General features: G+C 39.8%; 3 protein-coding genes across 5 annotated transcripts in view; all 3 read left to right on the top strand.

Moving 5' to 3' along the window:
- LOC307046095 (rho-related GTP-binding protein RhoV-like) overlaps positions 1-22,917 on the top strand; it is a 58,281-nt gene that overhangs the window by 19,925 nt on the left and 15,439 nt on the right. The gene's annotated exons all lie outside the window — the stretch shown is intronic.
- LOC307046088 (delta-like protein 4) lies at positions 89-11,087 on the top strand. Of its 2 annotated transcripts, none has more exons than XM_079692242.1 (11): positions 89-771; positions 4,716-4,967; positions 5,463-5,520; positions 6,008-6,271; positions 6,969-7,029; positions 7,432-7,562; positions 7,664-7,833; positions 8,099-8,318; positions 8,969-9,713; positions 9,832-9,934; positions 10,060-11,087. In XM_079692242.1, exons 2-11 carry the CDS (start codon positions 4,800-4,802, stop codon positions 10,063-10,065), a joined length of 1,926 nt encoding a protein of 641 aa, XP_079548368.1. In that variant the 5' UTR covers positions 89-771; positions 4,716-4,799; the 3' UTR covers positions 10,066-11,087. The 2 variants fall into 2 exon arrangements, with proteins under 2 accessions (XP_079548368.1, XP_079548367.1); XM_079692241.1 differs by lacking the exon at positions 89-771 and adding an exon at positions 4,109-4,615.
- On the top strand, positions 12,144-21,245 carry LOC307045628 (glutathione-specific gamma-glutamylcyclotransferase 1-like). The gene is made up of 3 exons (XM_079691404.1): positions 12,144-12,829; positions 17,649-17,684; positions 19,177-21,245. Exons 1-3 carry the CDS (start codon positions 12,659-12,661, stop codon positions 19,594-19,596), a joined length of 627 nt encoding a protein of 208 aa, XP_079547530.1. The 5' UTR covers positions 12,144-12,658; the 3' UTR covers positions 19,597-21,245.

The raw sequence follows: 22,917 nt of genomic DNA, 5'->3' as shown, positions 1-22,917 counted from the left end.
TTTGTAAAAATGTGCATGAAATTGTAAACAATGATCTGATAAAATGAGCAAAAGGAAGCCATTACAGGCAAACAAACAACTCATTCATTCAAATTACTTACTAAGATGTTGGAAACAGTTGGGATAATGTAAGAACCCAACTTAACTAAATATATATCACACTGTCTAGTCACTTGCAAACATTTATATGGAAATTTTGCTCATGATACTTTTTATATGTAGCAGGATATGACATCATTCGACTACAGTGACAGATGCTTACGACCTCTGCCGACTCTCCATGTGTCAAAGGAGGAGCTGGTCTGTTGGGATCAATATGAACCATTGAAGGGGACGGTCTGGGTTTTAACGCTCCCTGCCTGGTGGGAGGGAGATATGTGCTGCTGTCTCTTGGCACACGGGCACACAGACAGCCATTACACACACAGCCTCAGGTCACCTCAACTTGATTTACGCACCTGAGCAGGAGCCTTTTAAAAACCTGTCTTGTTGAGCCATAAATGATATGTATGCTTAAATTACGTCATGATAACACTGTCCACCTCACGTCTTTTCAGTCCCTTTACTTAAGTGCAGTGTCACCTGCAAGCAGCACGACATGGTGTCAGTGACCAAAGGGTGTTGTTGGTTGAGTTGTAAGGGTAGAAGAGTGCTGACATGGCTGTGTTTTGTCAACAGTATAGCAAGAGGGCGCCTGGAAAGTTCCACAACTCAATCAGAAAAGCAACCATAATGGCAGGTTGTCTGGATTCAACTTAATGTCAGCTGAAGGTTTGTAGGTTTAAAGTCTTTAAAACCAGACCTCCATATCAGATTTGACTCCCGTAGGTAATTTAGAACATATGTTTAAAGGTTGTAGAGGCTCTGAGACATTTAATCATATTAATTTACTTCTCCATATTGTCAAAACATGGCGTCATATGTCAAAGCCATTTACTGCAGACATACAGTCATGTGTTCTGCTCAACACTAATCCAACATTTGATCCTTTGCACAAGCATATTGAGAGTATTTACTGGAAATTTGGGTGACACACATATTTTATTACGTTTTGCCTGAAATTATTTAAGTGAGTAGAGGTATATTTTGTGTATCTGAAGGGAGTATTAGGGTAACACAGGCCAGCTCGGATATGTGAAAGAAGGAAACCACCCCTCGCCTTTCTAATTGCTGCAGCAGCAGGGGATTTTTCCTCCGAGGGCGACATGCTCAGATGCCTCCGATCCATTGGCAGCGCACATCAAAAGCCCCATTGATTGGCTGGACAGATTGGGGCGTAGAGATCAAATGCGCTGTAAAGAAGTGTTAAACTGCTCCGCACTAAACAGAGCAGATTTCTAGACTAAAAGGGGGCCATCTGTTAGCACTGTAGCTAATTTCCTAAAGCGTTCACCCAGATTGTTGATACTATTGGAACAGTGGCCAGAGATGGTCCAAATCAGAACCAAGCACATGGACGGTCAATACATATGAGAAAGTGGTCTGCCCAGCCTGAGTACATCTAAGGAGAAACACAATATATATTTCTTTTTTTAAAATACCATCAGTATCGTGACTAGTGTTCAGAATGCCGTGTGACTTTTTATTTGCGTCATCAGGTTTTCTGTTTTAGTCACTCGCTGTCCATTGCAAATGAACAGTAAACATGTATTGGCATTTATCAGAGGACAGTTTAATTAAAAAAGTCCTTTGATGTCTTTTTTTGATGGGGGAACGTTCTTCATGTGTTTTGGCAATAAATAAGTATAATCTGTTGGTATGACTGATGTGTTTTGTGTCAGTTGCTTTACACATGTGAAAAATAGCAGGAATGAAGTGAGCCAAAACAGAACATTGCTGACTGGATGAAATTATTAGGTTTTTAAGTAATGAGATTTCAAACATCTTGTTTAATTTATGAGCGCTATTCAGAGTGCAAACCTTCCTGGGAACAAACATTCGTCTGCCAAAGAACCAAACAATTGCATCAGGCGCTTTCTCATAAATAACAACTTGCCCTATTAGTCCAAAGGAACTTTCCTACCTCTTCGTTTTCCAATCAAAATGTTATTTTTAGGTTTTGGATGCCAGCTGAAAAGCCATACAACAATCAGAAGTCAGCTTTACATAACACTGTCACGAAGAAAAATGATGTTCCATACAAGGCCGAGATGGATCTGTGGTGGGCCGGTGTCTGTTTCCAAAGCTGTGTTTATTCTAGAGCAACACAGCAGAAAAGAGCCTGTTGGAGTATTGTTTGCATTGGCCACGAGTAAAAAAAAACATGATAAAATGTGCTATTATTACATGGCATAATTGATGTCTATTTATATACACAAAAATGAAAAAGATAAAATCAGGAGATTAATATGTAAATATTAGGAAAGCCTGATGAGTGCATCACCAGATAAGGCATTTCTCTATTTGTTACCTAGAAGATCCGATCTGAGCATCGCAGCTTGTTTAGTTCAGTCCAAAGCTTTACAAGGAGTTGTAACCTGAGCTACAGTTAGGAAACCTTAACCGTGGCCCATCAAATATTAAAGTGTATGGATGTTTTGACATGTATCAAGGGAAGGCAGAGGCACCCTTGCACTATACACTTGTCTCTACAAAAGAGATTGATGGGGCTCTAGAGTCCATGGCAGCCGTATAAACTATAGCGAGATCCCTCATAGATAAATGCATTAAAGTCATATTATACACATAGCAGGAATATGGGATTAAAGTCCTGTACAGCGCTGCATTGGTCCTCCACAGGATCTGTGTCAATGGTGGGAACGGCAAATGCTTCAATACAGCAGAATGTGAGATGTCCGGGCCTCTTACTCACACTGCTCCACACTCAATAGTCCATTGTCTCTGCCCTAAAGTGGAACCTCAAACCTATAAGTCAAAGGGGGGGTGGGGGGGGATATAGAAATGAAGTCATCTCTGCAGGAGAGCTGTTCAGCCAGACACCTTCATGGCCAGGGAACAGTCCCTAAATCCTGTTCCCTCACTGTAAATCCTCTCAGACAAGCTGGCCTGATGCAGGGGTGATAAAGGTAACAATGCCTGTGCCCAGCAGGAGTTTACATGTGACAGAAAAAATGTACATGGCATTTCAATTTATTTTCTTAACAACGTTTATATACTGTTCAGTTCATTTTTCTCTTTGAACAATTATATGTACACATGAAGGCAGAGGGGAGGTTTTTTCAACCGCTTCAAGTGGATGTTGGTTCAACAAACATTGTTGCTACATGTAGGATACAATCGTGACTTTAATTTATACAAATGTGCTTTCAATTGAGGGCATTATTGCTGGTGGTGCTAAATGAAGTGCCTGCACAGCTGGGTGCTTGCACTTGTTATGGTATTTTTATTAAGCATAATAAACGAGGTAAAACATACGGGCTGGTCTCTCTTCCTCTCCTATATGCAGCACAGGTGTCCATGTGTGTGCCTGTATACAGTATGCCTGTGTTTGTTTCTAACCACTAATACACGTTACAAATGATAACTATCCAAATATTTGTTTTAATCCAAATATTTAAAACATTTAATCAAATGTAATTATGGTATGTAAGACTGTTCTGTAAATATTTCCAAATAAACATTGCTTTAATGTAAATGTGAAGCCTTATTGGACCTCCAATTTACGTCATTTACGCCCAGATTTTTTGCAGAACGCGGGTTTCTCAGCTGATTTATGAGTGTATTTGCAACAAGAATGTATGATCACACAGCTGAGGAGTTATCTCCCGCTCCTTCCTCTCTATGTAAAATAAACACAAGAAACAACAGAGGAGGCTGAGGCCACACCTAAAAGACAGAGTGCAATCATTAATCCCGAAAAAAAATTCCTCTTTGAAGTTAACAGAGTAATCTAAACGTGAATTTCACAAACGTGTTGACCAGAGGTTTTATAATATATTAAAAAATAATTATAAACAATTATTTTATAGTTTTGTTTTGCAATTCACTGCATTTATTTATATATTTACTGGATAAACAATCTTCATTCAAAGCGAATAAAAAAGCTCTTTTTTTTTTAGAAACGGTGAGAAAATATCTGCGAAATGACTATGAATGATGATAATCCAAGCAAGGGGAGAAGTAGGTGGATATGAGAGGGGGCGGTGTTTAGTGACTGACAGTGTGAGTAGTGGCACCAATCTGCGGTATATAAACTGGGTCGGACGTCAAACATCCCTCACTGGGAGTCACTATGCGCTGATGCTCCGCCACATGCACGTATCACTGTTGGCAATACAAGCCTCGCATCAGCACAGCAGACTCAAACCACATCTGACCGGCACGATGGATGGTCCACAGAAAGACCGCAGACAGTCTCACTTGTGGATATTGACGTTACTGACAATTGTCTAACATCTAGCACTGGATAACGCGGTCTCTTCCAACTTCTTCTTCTTCTGGTTACGGATTGCTGAGCTGGATCTTGTTCTACGGGCTTTTGAAGAAGGATTTTATTTATTCTAATCTGTATTTGTCATCACGCCATCACCACTTGGAATAGGAGCGTTTATGTTGGAGGACAAACTGATTTTTTAAGGATACGCACATCAAACTCTAAAGAATGGCCGTTTGGTTCACCGCTGTCCTTACAATAGTTGTAACATTATTCACTCAGGTAGACTGTTATTTTTATTTATCTTTGCAAATTGGGAAACAAATATTTAAGAATGAAAGGTTGCATTGTGTGGTTGTGCTCACTTCTTGTATCCTTTTAGGTTCTGGGATCAGGTGTGTTCGAGTTAGATCTCCATCACTTTCAGAATACTAAAGGTTTGCTGGCAAATGGACTTAGTTGCAGCATGACTGGCTGCACGACTTATTTCAGAGTTTGTTTGAAGAACTTCCAGACGGTGGTGTCTCCTGGAGACTGTATATTTGGCAAAGCCACCACACCTGTTCTGGGCACCGACTCCTTCAGCATCCAGCAGGACGCCAGGCTGCGTCTGCCGCTCAACTTCACCTGGCCGGTAAGAGCCCATGTCCTGCCTTGTGGACTACTAACTTTCCATAAAGGGAAAACCTTTAAACACCAAATATAACGTGATTTTCGTTATGAATTGCATCCATTTAAAAATCCTTCATAATGACATCTAAATATATACTTTGGGGAAATGTATTAAAATGATATGTTATCAGGCTGTGTTAGTATCTACATCAAATAAACGCCAAACCACTTTCTGCACCATTGATTATGTCTTCCATTTATATTTAAAATGTCATAGAAAGTCATTTTAATTGTCAAACGCATGCAATTGAAGCCAATCGTTTAAGATTCAATGTTAAGTTGTTTACTGCATATGTGCACTGCGCGTAAAGAGTAGAGGACTACAACTAAATCATTCGTCTCATAGAATTGTATAATGTTGGAACCCAATTACATCACTATTTAACCGAAACACTCAATAGCTATGAAAATATTTATTATTGTTTATAATAATCAATTTCCTCATGTGTCCCCACAGGGTGCTTTCTCGTTAGTTATTGAAGCCCGGTATTCTCCTGCAGCGGACCTTCCTGGAGGTGAGCAGACCCGCCTGTCCACCACTAGAGGGAGACATGCCCTGTTTAGCCTCAATGCCTTTTACCTACTGTATACCACATTTCATCAATAACCCTCAGTAACATGCTGCCAAATACATCTGGCATTTCCAGCGTCATGTATTCGTGTGTGTGAGGATGCCTTATGAGTCACACGACAATTCTTCACAATCAAATCTCTCCAAACACAATTGCACTTCCCTTGTTTTATTTTTGGCGTGCATGGGAAAGTGTTCAGGCTTGAGTGAGAATATGAAACACTGCCAAAAATCCCATGACAGCCTTTTCCTGGATTTTACACCTTTTTTTTGTTAGGTCCTTCTTATAATGGTCACATGTGAGAGGAAAGGGACATTTCAGTTTGCAGATTGTGTATTGTTTAATCTCTAAATGAAAAATAGTTTTTTTCACTTCACAATAAACTGTTTATAAACTGATGTTTATATGTCTGATGTTCTGTTCCTTGCAGATACCACCAAGCCTGAATTCTTGATTAGTTCTTTTTCCATGAAAGGACATTTGGGAATAGGGCCTGAGTGGTCCCCGGATGTGAAGAAGGTGGCGCAGACGGAGCTAAGGTACTCATACCGGTTCATCTGCAATGAACATTACTACGGGGACACTTGTTCCAAAATATGCGCGCCGAGAGACGACCTTTTTGGCCACTACACCTGCAAGCCTGACGGGCAAATAGCCTGTCTACCGGGATGGAAGGGAGAATACTGCCAAGAACGTAAGCAAGAGTAAAGACACCGACACTTTGTTTGTTTGTGATAAAAGGTCAGAAAGCACATTTTAGACGAGGATAACCTAAGAATTGCATTTATTTTAATATTCCGCAAAATTCGACATCTTTAATATAAAATGCAAAGTAACATTTCAGAATAATGGAGGTTTAATGTCTAAAATGACCCGTTACGTGATCACAGGTGTGTATTTTTGGATGTGAGGCAGGCAGCCAAAAACAGTCTGAGAGCAGCTTTAAGGTGAAATTTGACGACAGAGAGCAATTTCTCTGTGGGCGCGTGCGTTTAATCCAGGGCGGTGGTCGCCAAGCAGCGCGCGCCGGGGTTAATCGCGCCATTATCGCCCGCCACGCGCCACTAAATTGCGGGCTCTATTGTTGAAGCGGTGTAGGGCAGCAGCTGCAAACGGGGCTCGAACTGCCCACCGAAAACAATGGGGCAGCTGTCCTGCTTTTTTGTTGTTGTTGAGAACAAGCATCTGCTGCTGCACTAACCAGCCTTTTAACACCGTAAAATTACAAGAAGTTATTGACACATCACGAGTGTTTTGCATTGAACAGGGCAGGTAACAGGTTTTATTACGAAAAGATAAAAACGATTCAAAAGTGGTGCAAGTGTAATTAAAACCTTGTCATGAAAGCCAATGAGAAATCTAAATATCTGCCTTTGTTTTGTTTTTCTCAGCAATCTGTCTGGAAGGGTGCAACGAAAATAATGGAAACTGCACATTACCTGGAGAGTGCAAGTGAGTATTTGCTGATTTAGTTGTTTATAACATTCTAATACTATGTTCATTGGAAGCAGAGGATTCATAAACTGCTATATCACATTATTAAATATTTTCAATAACCAAATAAGAGAATAAATGAGCCATGAAATAATTTACGGTGCCTTATTATGCAACAAAACTGTAACATGTATTTGATTTCTATATGTATCTCTTTGTCTTTCTGATTTAATTCGTCTCTAAGATTATCTCTAGGATTATGATACAGTGGATAAAAAGATTAGTGTAAATATTGTATTTTTTCACTTGGCCTTCTCTCTGTCATGTCTTTGCTAGAGAGACATCAGACTATGAGGGCAGATTATGACTGATCATTTGTGTGCGAGCCAACGGTCACGTCTGTGTTTTATTTGTGAACAGATGCAGAGAGGGCTGGCAGGGACTCTTCTGTGATGTGTGTAAACTCCATCCATCCTGTAAACATGGTACCTGTAAAGAGCCGTGGCAGTGCACCTGCAAGGAGGGCTGGGGAGGAATCTTTTGTGACCAAGGTGTGTAACTGCCTCTTTGTTTTGTACATAAAAGAAGGCTGCCTCCAATGTGGTGCATCTATTTGGTTCCATTAGTAATTGTTCCACCTGTTTGTTTGCAGATCTGAACTACTGCACCCATCACAAACCCTGTGCCAACGGGGCCACATGCATGAACACGGGTCAGGGCAGCTACACCTGCACCTGCATGCCCGGCTTCAACGGGGTTAACTGTGACTTGCAGGTCAGGGAGTGTGACAGCCAGCCCTGTCGCAACGGAGGCCACTGCCTGGTGAGTCCGGAAGTCTCTCTCTCTCCTTTCCCACAACACAGGCTTTCCTGTTTTTGTTTTTGCCTCACTCTATCTACTAGTCCAGGAGGATGCTATCGATTGTCAAGTCAGTAGATGACCCAGTTCACAGAGCTTGTACTGTAAATAGAACTCCAACTAAGGATAATGGGGTTCGTCAGGGCATTCGTGAACAGGATATGATAAAGAAAACATCTGACAGGGAGCTTTTTGATAAACTGTATATCTTTTTTTTTTTTTCCTGCAGGACTCTGAGAATGGCTATAGGTGTGAGTGCCCACAAGGGTTTGAAGGGACACACTGTGAGAACAGGAAACTGACCTGCGCAGATACACCCTGCTTTCACGAGGGCAAATGCAAAGAAAGGGACAATGGAAACACTTACATATGCGACTGTCCAGCAAGCTACACTGGGCTGAACTGTGAGAAGAAAGTGGATAAATGTACCTCCCTGCAATGCACCAATGGTAATACATCCTTCTCTTTACAGGAAAAATAATTACTTCTCTATCTTTCTGCAAAGAGACGGGCTCATACTCACCTTCTCCGTCCGATCCTTTGGTATAGCACGTTAGCATGTGTTCATTAGTTTGAATAAGATGTCCACATATATCGCCAAAGGAAACCATACCTAAATATTTCAACATAACTGTAACTAATAACGTTAATTAACTCAACCTTTAGCAGAAGGTAAAGATAAATTGCTCATAAGTTTGCTAATGTCAGCTAGCTATGCTAATATGGTAAGCAACAAACATTAGTGTTAGCTGAAATGATCAGTTTAGGTGTTTTGTATTATTTCCCCATTATGCTCACAATACGTTAGCCCAGTTGCAGTTATCACGAAACATTAGGTTTTATTGTCAACATTGGACAATGTATTAAATATGATACAATAGGCTTTCTTAATGATTAAATGTAAGCGTGATTGTAATGTTTACCTTATGTATTGATGAGAAAGAACGGCGTTATAAATATGTGATTTTACCCCATGGGTCCCAACGGTGAGGTGGGCCTGAGCCTAGAGCTCTGCAGCAGGATGCTATTGGTATATTTTTCTTAGAAATAATCTGAATATGAAGAATGCTTCTATAATACTTTTATATCTTCTCATTAGGTGGACACTGTGTGAACCACGGTAACCTCCAATTGTGCAGCTGCCGCTCAGGCTTCACAGGACTCCGCTGCGAGATCAACATCAACGAGTGTGCCCGGAGCCCGTGTGGAAATGGCTCCACCTGCATTGACGGCATCAACGGCTACACCTGCACCTGTGCCCCCGGGTACACAGGCCGCCACTGTGACAAGCTGACGGACAGCTGTGCCCTTCAACCCTGCCTGAACGGTGGCACCTGCACCACTGGATCCAAAGGCCAGCCGACCTGTATCTGCCCCGCCCATCACAGCGGCCCCCAGTGCCAGCCTGACGAGGGGCCTTCCCCCAACACCCCCAGCCCCAACAAAGGCTGGGATTCTGGCAACAAGTTGACTTTGGCAGCCATCTGCTTGGGAGTGGTTCTGGTGGCTGTTCTGGTGCTTTTCTGCATGGTAGCAGTAGTCGTTCGTCATGTCAAGAGACAGAAAAGCAGGAAGAAGCAGGACTCTGAGACCATGAACAATCTCTTCAAGGCTGACTTTCAGAAAGAGAACCTCGTCTCTATACCGGAGCTCAAGAACAACAACAAAAAGGTTGATGTGGAGTTGGACAGTACCAAGGAAAAGTTAAATCACAAACACATCAACCACTATCACCAGGACTATAAAACCTCCATGGGGTACAAGGATGAACTGTCCCTTCTGGACAAAGATGAAAACTGTGAAAAGAGAATAGAAGAAAAAAAACATTTGAGTAGAATGTACAGGTGAGTCCACAGTAAGAGCTTTGTGATGTTGAATATATTGATACGAGGATCAGTTCAAGTCAAAATAAGACACTTTGTTTTTGTGCTCAGTAACTAACAAGATCTCTTTGCTCCGCAGGGAAAGACCAGAGTGTAAAATATCAACAATATGTTCTCCCAGAGATTCAATGTACCAGTCTGTCTTTTTGGAAGAGAAAAACGAATGCATCATTGCAACTGAGGTATATTGTTTTTCCTTATATCTGTATATCTTCAAAGCATAACCGTTATTATTTGCAAGTAATTGCATCTTCATGTGTGTTATTTCAGATGTTTATACTAAGCTTTATATCTTCTTATTTTTCAGGTATAATTCACGAAGGATATTTTTCACTGTCAACATTGGATTTCTTGTGGACTGTTTACAAATGTGGAGAAACTGGGATTTATTTAACTGCGAGTTGCTGCTCTTGAAAACTTGATAACTGGATGGAGCTGATGTGCTCTTTGAACTCGATAGAACTGAAGCTACTAATCTTCGTGGGAATGTAAAGACTGAAAAGACTATAAATAATGAGCAAACCCGACTTGCGGATGCGCCTTCGATGTTTTCGACACAAACCCTCGTCTGCTCCGTCCAAGTTCATCCAAGGGCAACAGGCCAACGTGTCTATGCCTGCGTGTTGATTAGAGGACTATCTTGATGTACTGCTGTAATTAGCAATCAACAAATCAACTTACTGCCAACAGGCCTGTGGAGGGAGCCAGCCTTTTCCAATTATTATGTGGCCTGCAATACATTATGCAAACAACAATCAGCATTGTGCTTAATCAGAAAGGGACAAAAACTACTGAAAACGGTTCATATCAAGGATATTTAAGGTTTATTTTTTTTTTTAATAAAGAATGTATGCAGCCTAGATCACAAAGCCTTAAAAATATGTTTGACAGCATTGTGCCCCGCCTTATCTTGAGTCCTTTGCACATCAAAATGAACATAAAGGATCAAAAGATGCAATATGCTGATATAGCGCCATGCAGGAAAACTCATGATAAGGCAATGGTTCACCTTATGCAAGATCACCCTTACATGAAGACAAAGAAATACATGAAGTGACTATCGTACCAAGGACGCCTTCAAAGAAAATTACTGAACCAATAATGTTATTTTGTAAGATTAGTATTTCATTAGTTAATTTAAGAATATGAAGCACTAATATTTCTCTTTCTGTGTTTTATAAAATTATTTTGTATATACTGTATATTTATATGTTGAGATTAGAAGTATGAATTGTCTTTAAGTTGATGACCAGAAAAAAGTTGAATTTATTTTTTAAGTGTTGTTGGTGTTTAATTTGTATTATTTTTGTTATAAAAAGACACAATGAACACATATCTGGTACACTGTTTGTTTGTTGGTCCTCGTTGGTCGGGTGTACATTTGGTCAAATAGATCTCCTAATTTAAATGTTGGAATCATCTAGAAATTGTATTTGCTTCAGCCGGTGTGGAAGTGGCTATATTGTCTATAGATGCAGTGCTATTTGGCCTTGTAGCATTTCTATTGGTTCCATGTCTATGATGTCTGTGTCAGTGTAATGTGGAATCAATGTGCTAGCAATCAATCAGTGGACAGTCATAGAAAATACTCAAACAAAAATATATATATTTTAAAAAAAAAAATGTATGTGATAATAAAGAATCTTGTCGTCTTCAAACGGTAACTGCTTCTCTGACCTGCTGCTCTATTTGACTGAGCTTAAAAGGGAGAGGGATGTGAGGAACTCAACAATTTGCTTGTGTGGGTGCCTGCATATGCCCTTTTATTCGGAACACAGCAAACATGGGCCCCACAGTCAAATTGTGCCAAGCCCCCATGAGGCAGAGCTCCAGATCACGCCCTCTATTGGCGCTGTTACCTTAAACATCTCCCTTTTTTGTTTTCACATGGATCACAAACAATTAAGTGCAAATTGTAATACATGCATTCAAATGCATCATATAGGTATAGCTAAAAAGGGCTTCACCTGGGCTCCTGCAGCTGATAATGAAGAAATGTATTGTAGCCTACCACTTGGTGGCAGTAAGCTGTGTGTAAAGTTAGAAGAAAAACAGTCAAGTTCCCATCTTAGCCCAATAAATATAGTACTTGGTGACAGGCAGAGGACAGTATCTGTGTGTGTGTGTGTGTGTGTGTGTGTGTGTGTGTGTGTGTGTGTGTGTGTGTGTGTGTGTGTGTGTGTGTGTGTGTGTGTGTGTGTGTGTGAAAAAAAGTGTGTGAAAAAGTGTGTGCTGGTCCTGAGTAGACACCAACACTTATAGAAAACACAACAGTCACAGCTATTTAAAGGTTATGTGATTTCCTTCTGCACTCTCCATTGCTGTTTGACACCCAAGGTACAACTTATTTTAAAGGAATAAAATAGTCACAATACAGGCGTGTAGGCTTTTGAGCATGATGTAAAAAGGTTTTATCTGTCTGTCATATTACACGTGCATTTAAAAAGAGAGTCAAAAGAAAATAATCTCTACAAATGTGTTACCAGACCTTAATCGTCAATACAAACAGAAAATAGGGAGTTTCCCTAATAATACTGTAACCAGGATACTGGATGAGATATGTTTCATAACGCTGGGTTGTTTTGTTCGTATTAAAATCACAGATTGGTTTATCTGTTCACTAAGCCCGCCTCTCCGGTGATTTATGATTTGTTATGACGTTCACGGTAACAAATGCACGTGTTTTTACAATACACTGGAAAAAGTGTTTCTACAGAGAAACATACCATTTTAAAGCAATTTCAAACCTGTTTTGACGTCATAGTAATCCACTCGTGTTTTTCTTGTGAACTGCGGCCGTGGGATATATTGGGATGCATAGGACGAATCAATCAAGAGAGGAAACATCGCAGAGCAGCAACTTGATATACTAGCTCGCACTTTTTATAGACAGCCAAACGATAACAATGACACCTCAAGACATTACTAAAGGAAAGAGCAACCTGTGGATATTTGGATATGGCTCCTTAGTGTGGAAACCTGATTTTGTGTACAAGAATCGTGAAGTTGGCTTCATTCAAGGTTACAAGAGACGCTTCTGGCATGGAGATGATTTTTATCGAGGGGACAAGGAAAAGGTGAGATTTGTACACATGTATTTGATATCTGAAGCTTTTGCTTTCATATTGCTTTAATGTGTTCTGATTTTAGTTGTTTATTCATGTTTTGGGGTATGGAATGCCATTTAAGCCAAAATTAAATAATTAAATAAATACATATATAAATATGCCTATGAAATAAATTCTGAAATAAATAAATGAGGCAATAAATATGTATACATGTACATTTAAATACACATTTATTTATTTCATGGGACTTTTATTTCATAATGACACATTTATTTATTTCAAGATACTTTTATTTCATAATGACACATTTATTTGACCGCAGTTATGCAACAGCAACCGAAGCTAAACTGACTATCTTGACTACTTGTTGCTATCCTATTGTGGCATAAGCCGTTTTCTACAGGCACGTTTTACCTTTTCAATATTATTCTACTTGTTTGTGATAGTCGGACATGACAACCTGTGCAGCCCATTTATTGATTCCATCTGATAGCTGCTATAATACAAAACCAAAACTTCTGCCTGCTCTCCACAATGATCAATAACAGCCAACGGATGGTCAAAGTAAGGAACAAATAAACAGAATCACACCAAGCCTGGTTAGTGTTGCCTGACTTTATACAGTGTGTTATTTTTTTTATAAGTGTGTGGTTGCGTTCGAGTCACTTTGCTCAGCCTACTGCTTGTTACAACTTTCATTTTCCGTACTCGCCATAAACTGTCATTATCAGTGCTTGAATTGGAATAAAAAAGGTGCCAGTACTCTAAATCAGCAACAAGTATTTCGCACAAAGTCATAGTATATCCTATAATGCTGGTGGGTTTGTCTCTTTACTGTATATTTTAGAAAGGCTCACTGTACTTAAACAAAATGACTCAGGGTGCATCTGAGATTAGAGGGGGTGAAGTGGTAAAGTGCTATTTTTATAAGTGGGGAGTGGACCTGACACCCTCTAATCTAGGGGGGTCCGGGGGCATGCTCCCCCAGGAACATTTTTTTTAAAATATTGAAGTTAGATGCATCAATCTGGTGCAATTTGAGAGCAAAATGAAGACATATATGGATACCTCTCAACATCCATAATGAAAACACTGTAAACAGATTTACTTTTTCTTTATGGATATAAAAGAAAGTAAAGCTTGACTCCTACTGGCTGGTTAAATGACTCCTCGTCCCTGAGGCCACTACCAGTTTTTTGTGCAATTTTGCTGGATTTATTTGTCAATAGCGTTGCTGCACAAAGTGATAGCCCTCTAGTTTAAATCTACTACCCAAAAAGAAACATATGGAGATGGGTTACTATTTAAAAAAAATTGCAAATCTATTTGGGAACAGTGGGGCCGGGCCTCAAATCCTATAGGGGGGTAAGGGGGCATGCTCCCCCGGTAAGATTTTTTTTTAAATGTTGGACTTAAATGCATCAATCTGGTGCATTTTGAGGGGGAAATAAAGAGACTACACCCATATGAAACAAAAATGTATACATTTAAATAATCATACAATCATAAGTACATGGCCATAACCAATAACATACAATATCCAATATGAAAAAACATTGAAACTTGTTTATTTATTTGTTTTTGGTTCATTTATAGTTGTGAGTGTGTCTGGGCTCCTGAATCGGCCTCTCCTGTCTCCCTCCTCTCCCCCCTGCTCCTCTTTGAGGCAACAGCAAAGACTAGTTTTAGCTCTCAACAAGTTTATCTTACCTTTTTTCACCTAGTTAACATTTTGTTTGTATTATTCATGCATATTTTACTAATCACTACCCCCTCAAATGGAAATATGTGTTTACATAAATGGTGACCGAACCGTTTGAGACCCACTGAGATAACTTAAACTAAGTTAACTATCTAAAGACTCAGAGAGTAATTTACCGCACCAGAGCTGTAGTTATCAGCCTCTCAGTCTGACAGCAAAGGACTTTCCCTCCACCTTGTTGTTGAAACAGCTCCTTATATCCGTTAGCGCAGCTAGCTAGCACTAGATGCTAACAACAATACACGTAACCGGTGCGCGCGCTTTCTCGCTCGCTCGCGCCACACATACACCAACACACTAGGGATGTGCATCTCCATCACTGAGGCCGATGCGATGCGCATCTCGATACGTTGCCACGATACGATACATTAACGATACCTTTGAAACACCAGGCGATGCGATACGATACGATTCACCCCTGTTGCGATACAGTTCGATACGATTTGATTCAACATTATGCGATTCGGGGCGATACGATGCGATTCAACACGATGCAAAAATAATGATACTTCAATATGGTACGACAGAGGATTTTTGTTTTATTCCTTATATGCAGCAAATCATACATTAAAAAAAAAGGGCTTTACATATTTGGTACTGCACATCCCATCATGCCGTTTATTTTTGTACCTTTAAAAGCTCTCCAGAGTACAATTGTATAACACCTCACAGTTAAACAATGTAAAGATGCATTGCTCATGATTAACAATGTGCAAATAACAGCTACCATAGAGCAATGCCCATACAGCTGCCAGCCTGATGTGCTTAACACTCAAAGGCTAACTCACCAGTGAGCAGAAAGCAGTGGTTTCTATATGAACAATAAAGAAAACAAATAACCTTTCACAAACAGGTATTTCATAACTGCTTACAGTAAGGAAGACATTTACATTATTATTGGCCGTCACAGGCTGCTGTAAGCTAAACACCTCTCTGACAGAACACCTCACTGAGTGATTTAACTCATATGTCTCACTTTCAGGTTTCTCTTTTCAGCCGCAGACCCCACGTCGCCTCTTTATGTGCGTCGCTAAGTTCCTCGTACTACTTGTGTACTTTAAAGCGGCTCGGCATCGTTAACAATTTGCGAGTGATTTTTCAAGTTGACCGTCTGTAGTAATAGTGCCGCGCACATATACCATCAGGGCGTTACTGATGGGGTGCGGCTGCGGAGTGATACTGTGTGTATGCAAGTCCGCATCTAGGACGGATCTATGTATAATGGCTGTAGACCTGTTAAGTAATAAAGATACCTCATACAAAGGTCTACGGATACCTTATTACTCTCCATGACCTGCGGTCAACTATATAGCATAAATGACTATTACACCGTCTTTCTTGAACAATCCGAAGTGTTGCCAAACGTTTGATTTGTAGGTATTCTTCGGTGCGCTGTGTTTCTCTTTCTCCTCAACTTCCGTGTGTGTTGATAACTGAGACTCTCGTTCTCCGTAGTGGCGAAGCAAATATCAAAGATCGTCTCTGCTGAACGTTGACAAGATAAGGGGATTTTATATGAATGAATCGGTTTTTTACCGATGCAAAGACGCTACGCAATCGATGCATCGCGAGTTCAACCCAAACTGTAGCCGATGTGCACTCTTTCAATCGGTGCACTCGCATCTTGAACGTTTATGCCGGTGCACCGATGCGAATCGGTGAATCTTAACATCTCTACAACACACACCCTCCCGAGCTTGAATGACACACAGAGACCAATCGAGGGCATTAGTATGATCTGTATGAAAGTGGCAATGTCGGCAGGCCACGTCATGTAGACAGCCAGTCACCCTCTGTGAGGCAGAGTCAGACCCACATTTGCGCTGCGTTGCGTTTACAATATATACGTATATTGCCGGCGGCCGGTACTACATGGGTAAAAATCAGAAGTGCCGGTAACGCGTACCGGTGAGTACCGGCCCAATTCAAGCACTGGTCATTATGGCTCAGGTTAATCTCGCCCCCTTCCCACGTGAGCGTGGTTCTTGGTTTTTGCCGGAGAGCCAAGTGGGGTCAGCTAAGAACCGGGTTTCGGTGTTTAGAGCTGGCTCTGCTGCGGCTGAAAGAGGAAGAACCAGAGCTAAATCATGCTGTAGCCCAGAGCTAAATTATGCTGTAGCCCGGAACCGGTTTAGTTTATTTGCATTTAAGAGTGGAGTGCGAAACAAGAGTTTATGAGTCAGTGTTGTGGTGCTGTTGCTTTGGTCAGGATCTGTGAGCTAACCACGCCCCGTTCATTTGCATATAAGAAATGGAAATGTGTCATTATGAAATAAAAGTCCCCTGAAATAAATAAATTTGTCATTATGAAATAAAAGTCCCCTGAAATAAATAAACGTGTCATTATGAAATAAAAGTCTCTGTTATGAACTCAGACACTCAGGATATAGGACCCAATTGCACGACCAGGGAGACAGAGGTAAAGTATTGGTAAGATACTTTATTTTCCAAAACAAGACTTTTCTTGAGCACAAAAAGAACATAGACCTGACTATGGCATGAGACAAGACAAACTGACAATGAACACTGGGAGACTGGAGAATTTAAACATACAACAACAAGACACAGGTGAAAACAATCAGGGGCGGGGCTGGTGCTGATGAGCACAGGAGACACACAAGGGAGACAGGGAGGAAAACACAGGGAGAAGGACCAGACAAGAAACAGGGAGAACAGAACAGCAAAATAAACCCAAACCTAGACATACAAAACTAAAAACGTGACGTAACATAAGAATTGTGACAGTCTCTTGAAATAAATAAATGTGTCATTATGAAATAAAAGTCTCTTGAAATAAATAAATGTGTCATTATGAAATAAAAGTCCCATGAAATAAAAAAATGTGTATTTAAATGTACATGTATACATATTTATTGCCTCTTTTATTTATTTCAGAATTTATTTCATAGGCATATATATATATATTTATATATATGTATTTATTTAATTATTTATGTATTTATTTAATTTTGGCTTAAATGGCATTCCATATTTGGGGGGTTCTTTTGCATTACTTTAAGGTATTAAATTGTTTTTATGCTGAACAATCACTGTTGTTTTCCACAGCCAGGCAGAGTGGCCACATTAGTGAAGGACCCTGAGGTAAGTGTCTATGCCTTTATAAAACTGGGTTAAACCATTTATCTAACCTTTCCTTAAGATACCCTTATATCATTCACATCAGTTTATACAAAGTACATACTTCTACTACAGTGATTTATTCAATAAAGTAATGTAATGAAACATTGATATAAAGCTGAAATTACTTTCAGTACATAAATGTTCTCTAATTTACGGAGCCCCCTAGGGCAGTGTTTTTCAAAGTGGGGAACCCGACCCCCCGGGGGGGCCGCCAGGGTCACGCAAAGTTTGAGGGAAAGGGGAATCTTTTTTTTTTTTTTTAAGTTACATTCTTTTTTTTTTTTAGATGTTATTAATAACTGCATATCCAGCAATCTATGTGTCCTCCTTTGATGCCAATCTTTTAATCTTTTTTATTTATTAATATTTTATTTTATTGTTTTTAAATCTCATGACCGCCCTTCAAGCCAATCAGAATCGAGCTTCCGCTACTGAGTGTGAAACTGAGTATCTGCTCAGCTTTTGGAGCAAGTGAGAGCTAGTGAATATTTCGCTCTGCAGCTGGATGAGAGCACGGATCGGATGTAGCCAATATTGATGTTTATATATATGAATATAAATATGTTTATTGTTAATATTACTGTTGAATAATATATATATAATATTATGAACGCATAAGTAGCTTAAAAAATGCTAAAAATATATGTTAATTGTTCATATTACTGTTCAAAATTATATAATATTATAAAGACAGAAATCACTTTAAAAATGCTTTAAAAATATGTTTACTGTTGATATTACTGTTTAATATTGTGTTAAGAATGTTTATAACAGAAGACACAATCAATGTAATGAATGACAAACAAAAGATAAATACAAACATTTTTTAGAAGACTAACTGATTATTAATTATTAATACAAATATATATTAAGAAAATGTATTAAGCTGTATGATTAATTTGTCATATGTTCCATCATAATTTACTCATCATTTGGCAATAGGCACAGGTTTCACACATAGATTGTATATATATAAAGGGTTTCACATAAGTGAAGACACCTCAAGAGAACACTCAGAGCGAAGGGACATGCACGTCCCTCTGAGCTGAGTTATAGACAGATTCGAATTTCGCGGATCTATAACTCATGAACATAACGTTGTAAAAATACAAACATGACTTTACAATCATAGCAAGGTAGACAACGCCGTCGTCAGAGCTAAACATCAAAAATTGGTCACAATCTGCAGCTTGCGGATGGAGAGGAGTGCTTAGGGACCGTCTACAAACTGCAACGGGGTTTTGCGAGATCTCGCAAAAGTATTGCGAGATCTCACAAAGGGGTTTTGCGAGATCTCGCAAAGGTTTTGCGAGATCTCGCAAAACTTAATTATTATTTTTTTGTTCAACATTTTTTTTTTTCTTCTTTTCCATGTCCCCTAGGGAGCTCCGTACTAATTCAACATCAAACTCATGTGCCATTCATATTCCTCCTCCACTTGTTTTCCCTGCAGGCTTGCACATGGGGAGTGGCCTATGAGGTGGCTGACTCCCAAATGGAAGATTCCCTTCAGTATCTGGAAAAGAGAGAGGTTGTGATGGGGGGTTACAAAACAGAGATGGTGGAGTTCATCCCTAAGGAGGAGGGTCACGGTGCTCTGTTGGCCATCGTCTACATTGCTACTCCTGACAACCCCATGTACCTCGGGCTGGCCTCAGAAGAGGTGATCGCCGCCCGGATTGCCATCTGCAGAGGAAACACGGGCCACAATATTGAATACCTGTTCCGTCTGGCAGAGTTTATGAGGCTCTACTGTCCCGAGGTAGAAGACGAGCACCTCTTCTCTATTGAGGCTGCTCTTCTGAACATTTTCCATAACTGCGAAGGGATCAGACCTCCAGACCAAAAGTATTTTCTTCGCAGAGCTACATAAAAGACACTCCTCATCACATTTTTTTATATGGAATTAAAGTCCTGCAACCTCTGTTTTAAGATTTTGGATGCTCTAAGAGGAATACTTGCATTTTTTTTTAAAGACGTATACAAAATCCAGAAGAATGTGATGCTTTTAAAACTTAGGGACGACTTCTCACACATGATATATATCACCTTTCCGGTAAAAGGTTCTCAGAAGCAATTCTATACTGTTTACATTTAAAGAAAATATATATTTATTTGTAATTAAAAACACAAAAGTCTGTATGAATGATGTTTTTTCCACGTGACTAAGTTGCCTAGGGTTGTACCCCCCTGCGTCATGCTCCCACATCACATGGCAGAGGAATGTTCATGTACATGTGTGGCCCCCCTCACAGGAAATGCTGACTTGTTAACTGCACAGATTTGGCTGCTTTCTGATATCTTTTGTGCAATTTAAACGTATGGTATACATTCAGTTTATGGGAATCAGGGCTGTTGTATTTCAACCAGCCAGATAGAAAATGTTTTTCATCAAGACAACATTAGGGCCTTGAACCTCTTGAATTCTGTCAGCCACAACGGTTGGGAAGCCAAGAATCCTTAAGCACATTTAACTTGAATTTTTAAAATGTCTCAGAGGCAGCAAATATGCATGCACACATCTAGAATATTTGCATTTGAAAATACGGTAATACCTAAAACCAGGCATTATTACGCACAGTAAATAGTGCACTCAATTAGCCAGGAGAAAGCACAGAGTGTGGATGACTGCCTGCATGCTCTTACAGTATAGACGCTATAGGAGCTCAGCTGGGAGGTGCAGATAGGGTTTTTCTCTCTGTCCGGACTTTGAACAAGCTGCAATAATATGTACACATGCCACATGTCAGACTTCTTTATAAAAACAAAAAAGAATGTAGACAAGCTAGCATTTATGCCTATAAACTGCAAAGTTACAGTGTGGCATGCTGTTCTGCTTTCCTAGAAATCCTCCCAAAACTAGGTCAAAGTTTGAGAGAGGGCACAAGATACTTCAGCAACAGCTCAGATGTACCGAACATACTGGACTGGAGAAAGACATAGACAGAATGCCTCGAGATATGTATATCACTGAAGTGTGTCATTGCATAACCAACGCTCTGTGTCCAGTTGTCCATTTTAAACAATGATAAAATTGATATGTTGAAAAACTATTTATCGCTCATGCTGTTGCTGAAACACCCCTGAAAAATTGTTTACTACTCATAGCAAAGCACACCATGCTATTTGTGCTGTCTGAGACACAGACAAAGTGGCGGACATCAATGACTCAACAGCACAAATGTATGTCACTGGTTTCTTCCAACATGACTAACTTAAAGTAAATATTGTGCTAAACTAAAATATTTGATGACTCAGTGAGTAATCTGCCTCCCGGTCCAAACCCTACCTTGTTTGTACTTTAATCCATTCCTTCGTGTTTGCTTTGGCTTATGAATCACCATGCAATTCACAAATTAGAAACACAAACAACCTTGTTATGTATGTGTCACATCAGCTGTGACTGTGCCTTTAAGATGTCACCGGGAGTTTTTGGGATGTGTGAACCGGATACAGTTGTGTTGTTGTGGTGTTGTCATGGGAGCGTATGCAACAACGTCTTAAATAAACGGTCAACCTAAATGTTGTAGTCCATAGTCTTATACAACAAACCTCACCTTGAATTTTAACAGTACATGATGATCAGTTCATCAATACGTTTTTAACCACTACTATGGAGCTATTTCAGGGTCATAAGTTTTGATCATTCAAAAAAATACAATTTATTTGATCCTGAACTTAATACAAAGATGTATTCAAAATAAAAATAAGTATTTGAAATCATTTTTCAGGTTGAATATTATTTTTGATTCTGTTCAGTAATTTTTTTGAATAAAATATTTATTTTCAGATTTCACTTTTATACATATTTTGATATTTGAATCCTTATTTTTTTCAGTTGCAGATGTTTCGTTTTCAGATTCAAAACAATTATTTTTTCAGTTTCAAATCTCGTTTTTTCAGGTTTCACATTGCTTTTCACCTTCAGATCGTTTTTCACTTTCAGACCTTTTTTTTCGCTTTCAGATCTTTTTTTTTCGCTTTCAGACTTTTTGGCCCTGATGTTGCTTGGGGGGCGGGGCTTACCAAAGAGTAGTTTGGCATCCTGAGTGGCAGGCCTACGGTGGCCCTGAAGTGCAAGACACCACAGCATTTCAGAAAACACCACAGCATTTCACAAAACACAACAGCATTTCAGAAAACGCCGCAGCATTTCAGAAAACGCCACAGCATTTCAGAAAACGCCACAGCATTTCAGAAAACGCCGCAGCATTTCAGGAAACACCACAGCATTTCACATTGGACGGAAAGGGTATTCCTTTAGGGAGAACACTTCTTGTTTGTGATTGGACAGAGCCAGCCAGAGAAGCACTGCTGTGATTGGTTGTTTTTGCTGCCAGTCAAGAAATGACGCTTCGTGGTTGGTCAATGCCCGACAGCGCAATATGTCCCAACCATGGTCCCAACACATTAGCCGTTAGCACAAACTCAGAGCTCATAGCTCCTCATATCTGTTCAGAAACTGGACAAAAGTTAAACATGTACAAACCACAGACTGTCTATGTCATGGCGAATACAGTCGCTGCTTTATTTATGTCTGTATGACGTTGTTGTGAGTGTGTACGGAGCAGCTACAGGTTAGGTTAGCCTAATGGATCCGATTCCATTCAGAAAACACTCTTTTTAAAAGCTTTTCACCTGCCGTCTTGTCTGCAGACTTGTCAAAGCGTTAATTCATGTTTTTTACGAACCGTTATCAGTATGTAGTTACTTTGGCATCACTTTGAAACGTGTATTACAATTACATAACGGTGAAATATGTTCATTTGGTTGTAGTTGGTATCTCCCATAGGATTTACATGGAGATACGCCCCGCCCCCTCTCCAGCGTGTCTTGTTTGAATGACAGGAGCAAACCCATCTGACAGCCGCGGTGAAACTCGAGCGATTAGAGCGATGCGAATATTGGGTAGTCTACCATAGTATTTACATGGAGATAAGCCCCTTAAAAACCATTAATTAATAAAGCATTAATTCTGTGTTTACTGCTGTCATTCAAACAAGACGCTGGAGAGGGGGCGGGGCGTATCTCCATGTAAATCCTATCGGGATCGGATCCATCAAACTAAACTAACCTTTAGCTGCTCCGTCCACACTCACAACAACGTCATACAGACATAAATAAATCAGCGACTGTATTCGCCATGACATAGACAGTCTGTGTTTTATATATGCTTAAGTTTTATGCAGTTTCT

Source organism: Notothenia rossii, assembly GCF_949606895.1.
Source record: "Notothenia rossii genome assembly, chromosome: 7".
Lineage (NCBI taxonomy): Eukaryota > Metazoa > Chordata > Actinopteri > Perciformes > Nototheniidae > Notothenia > Notothenia rossii.
The sequence above is the reverse complement of the archived record's forward strand: the minus strand, read 5'-3'. Positions and strand labels throughout refer to the sequence as shown.

What these genes read in the sequence shown, in the direction of transcription:
- LOC307045628 (XM_079691404.1), top strand. Translation starts at nt 12,659, where the DNA reads ATGACACCTCAAGACATTACTAAAGGAAAGAGCAACCTGTGGATATTT. An exon ending in ATCGAGGGGACAAGGAAAAG is followed by an intron (nt 12,830 to 17,648) that starts GTGAGATTTGTA and finishes TGTTTTCCACAG; the next exon opens with CCAGGCAGAGTGGCCACATT. An exon ending in CATTAGTGAAGGACCCTGAG is followed by an intron (nt 17,685 to 19,176) that starts GTAAGTGTCTAT and finishes TTTTCCCTGCAG; the next exon opens with GCTTGCACATGGGGAGTGGC.
- LOC307046088 (XM_079692241.1), top strand. Translation starts at nt 4,562, where the DNA reads ATGGCCGTTTGGTTCACCGCTGTCCTTACAATAGTTGTAACATTATTC. An exon ending in AGGAATCTTTTGTGACCAAG is followed by an intron (nt 7,563 to 7,663) that starts GTGTGTAACTGC and finishes GTTTGTTTGCAG; the next exon opens with ATCTGAACTACTGCACCCAT. An exon ending in GCAACGGAGGCCACTGCCTG is followed by an intron (nt 7,834 to 8,098) that starts GTGAGTCCGGAA and finishes TTTTTCCTGCAG; the next exon opens with GACTCTGAGAATGGCTATAG.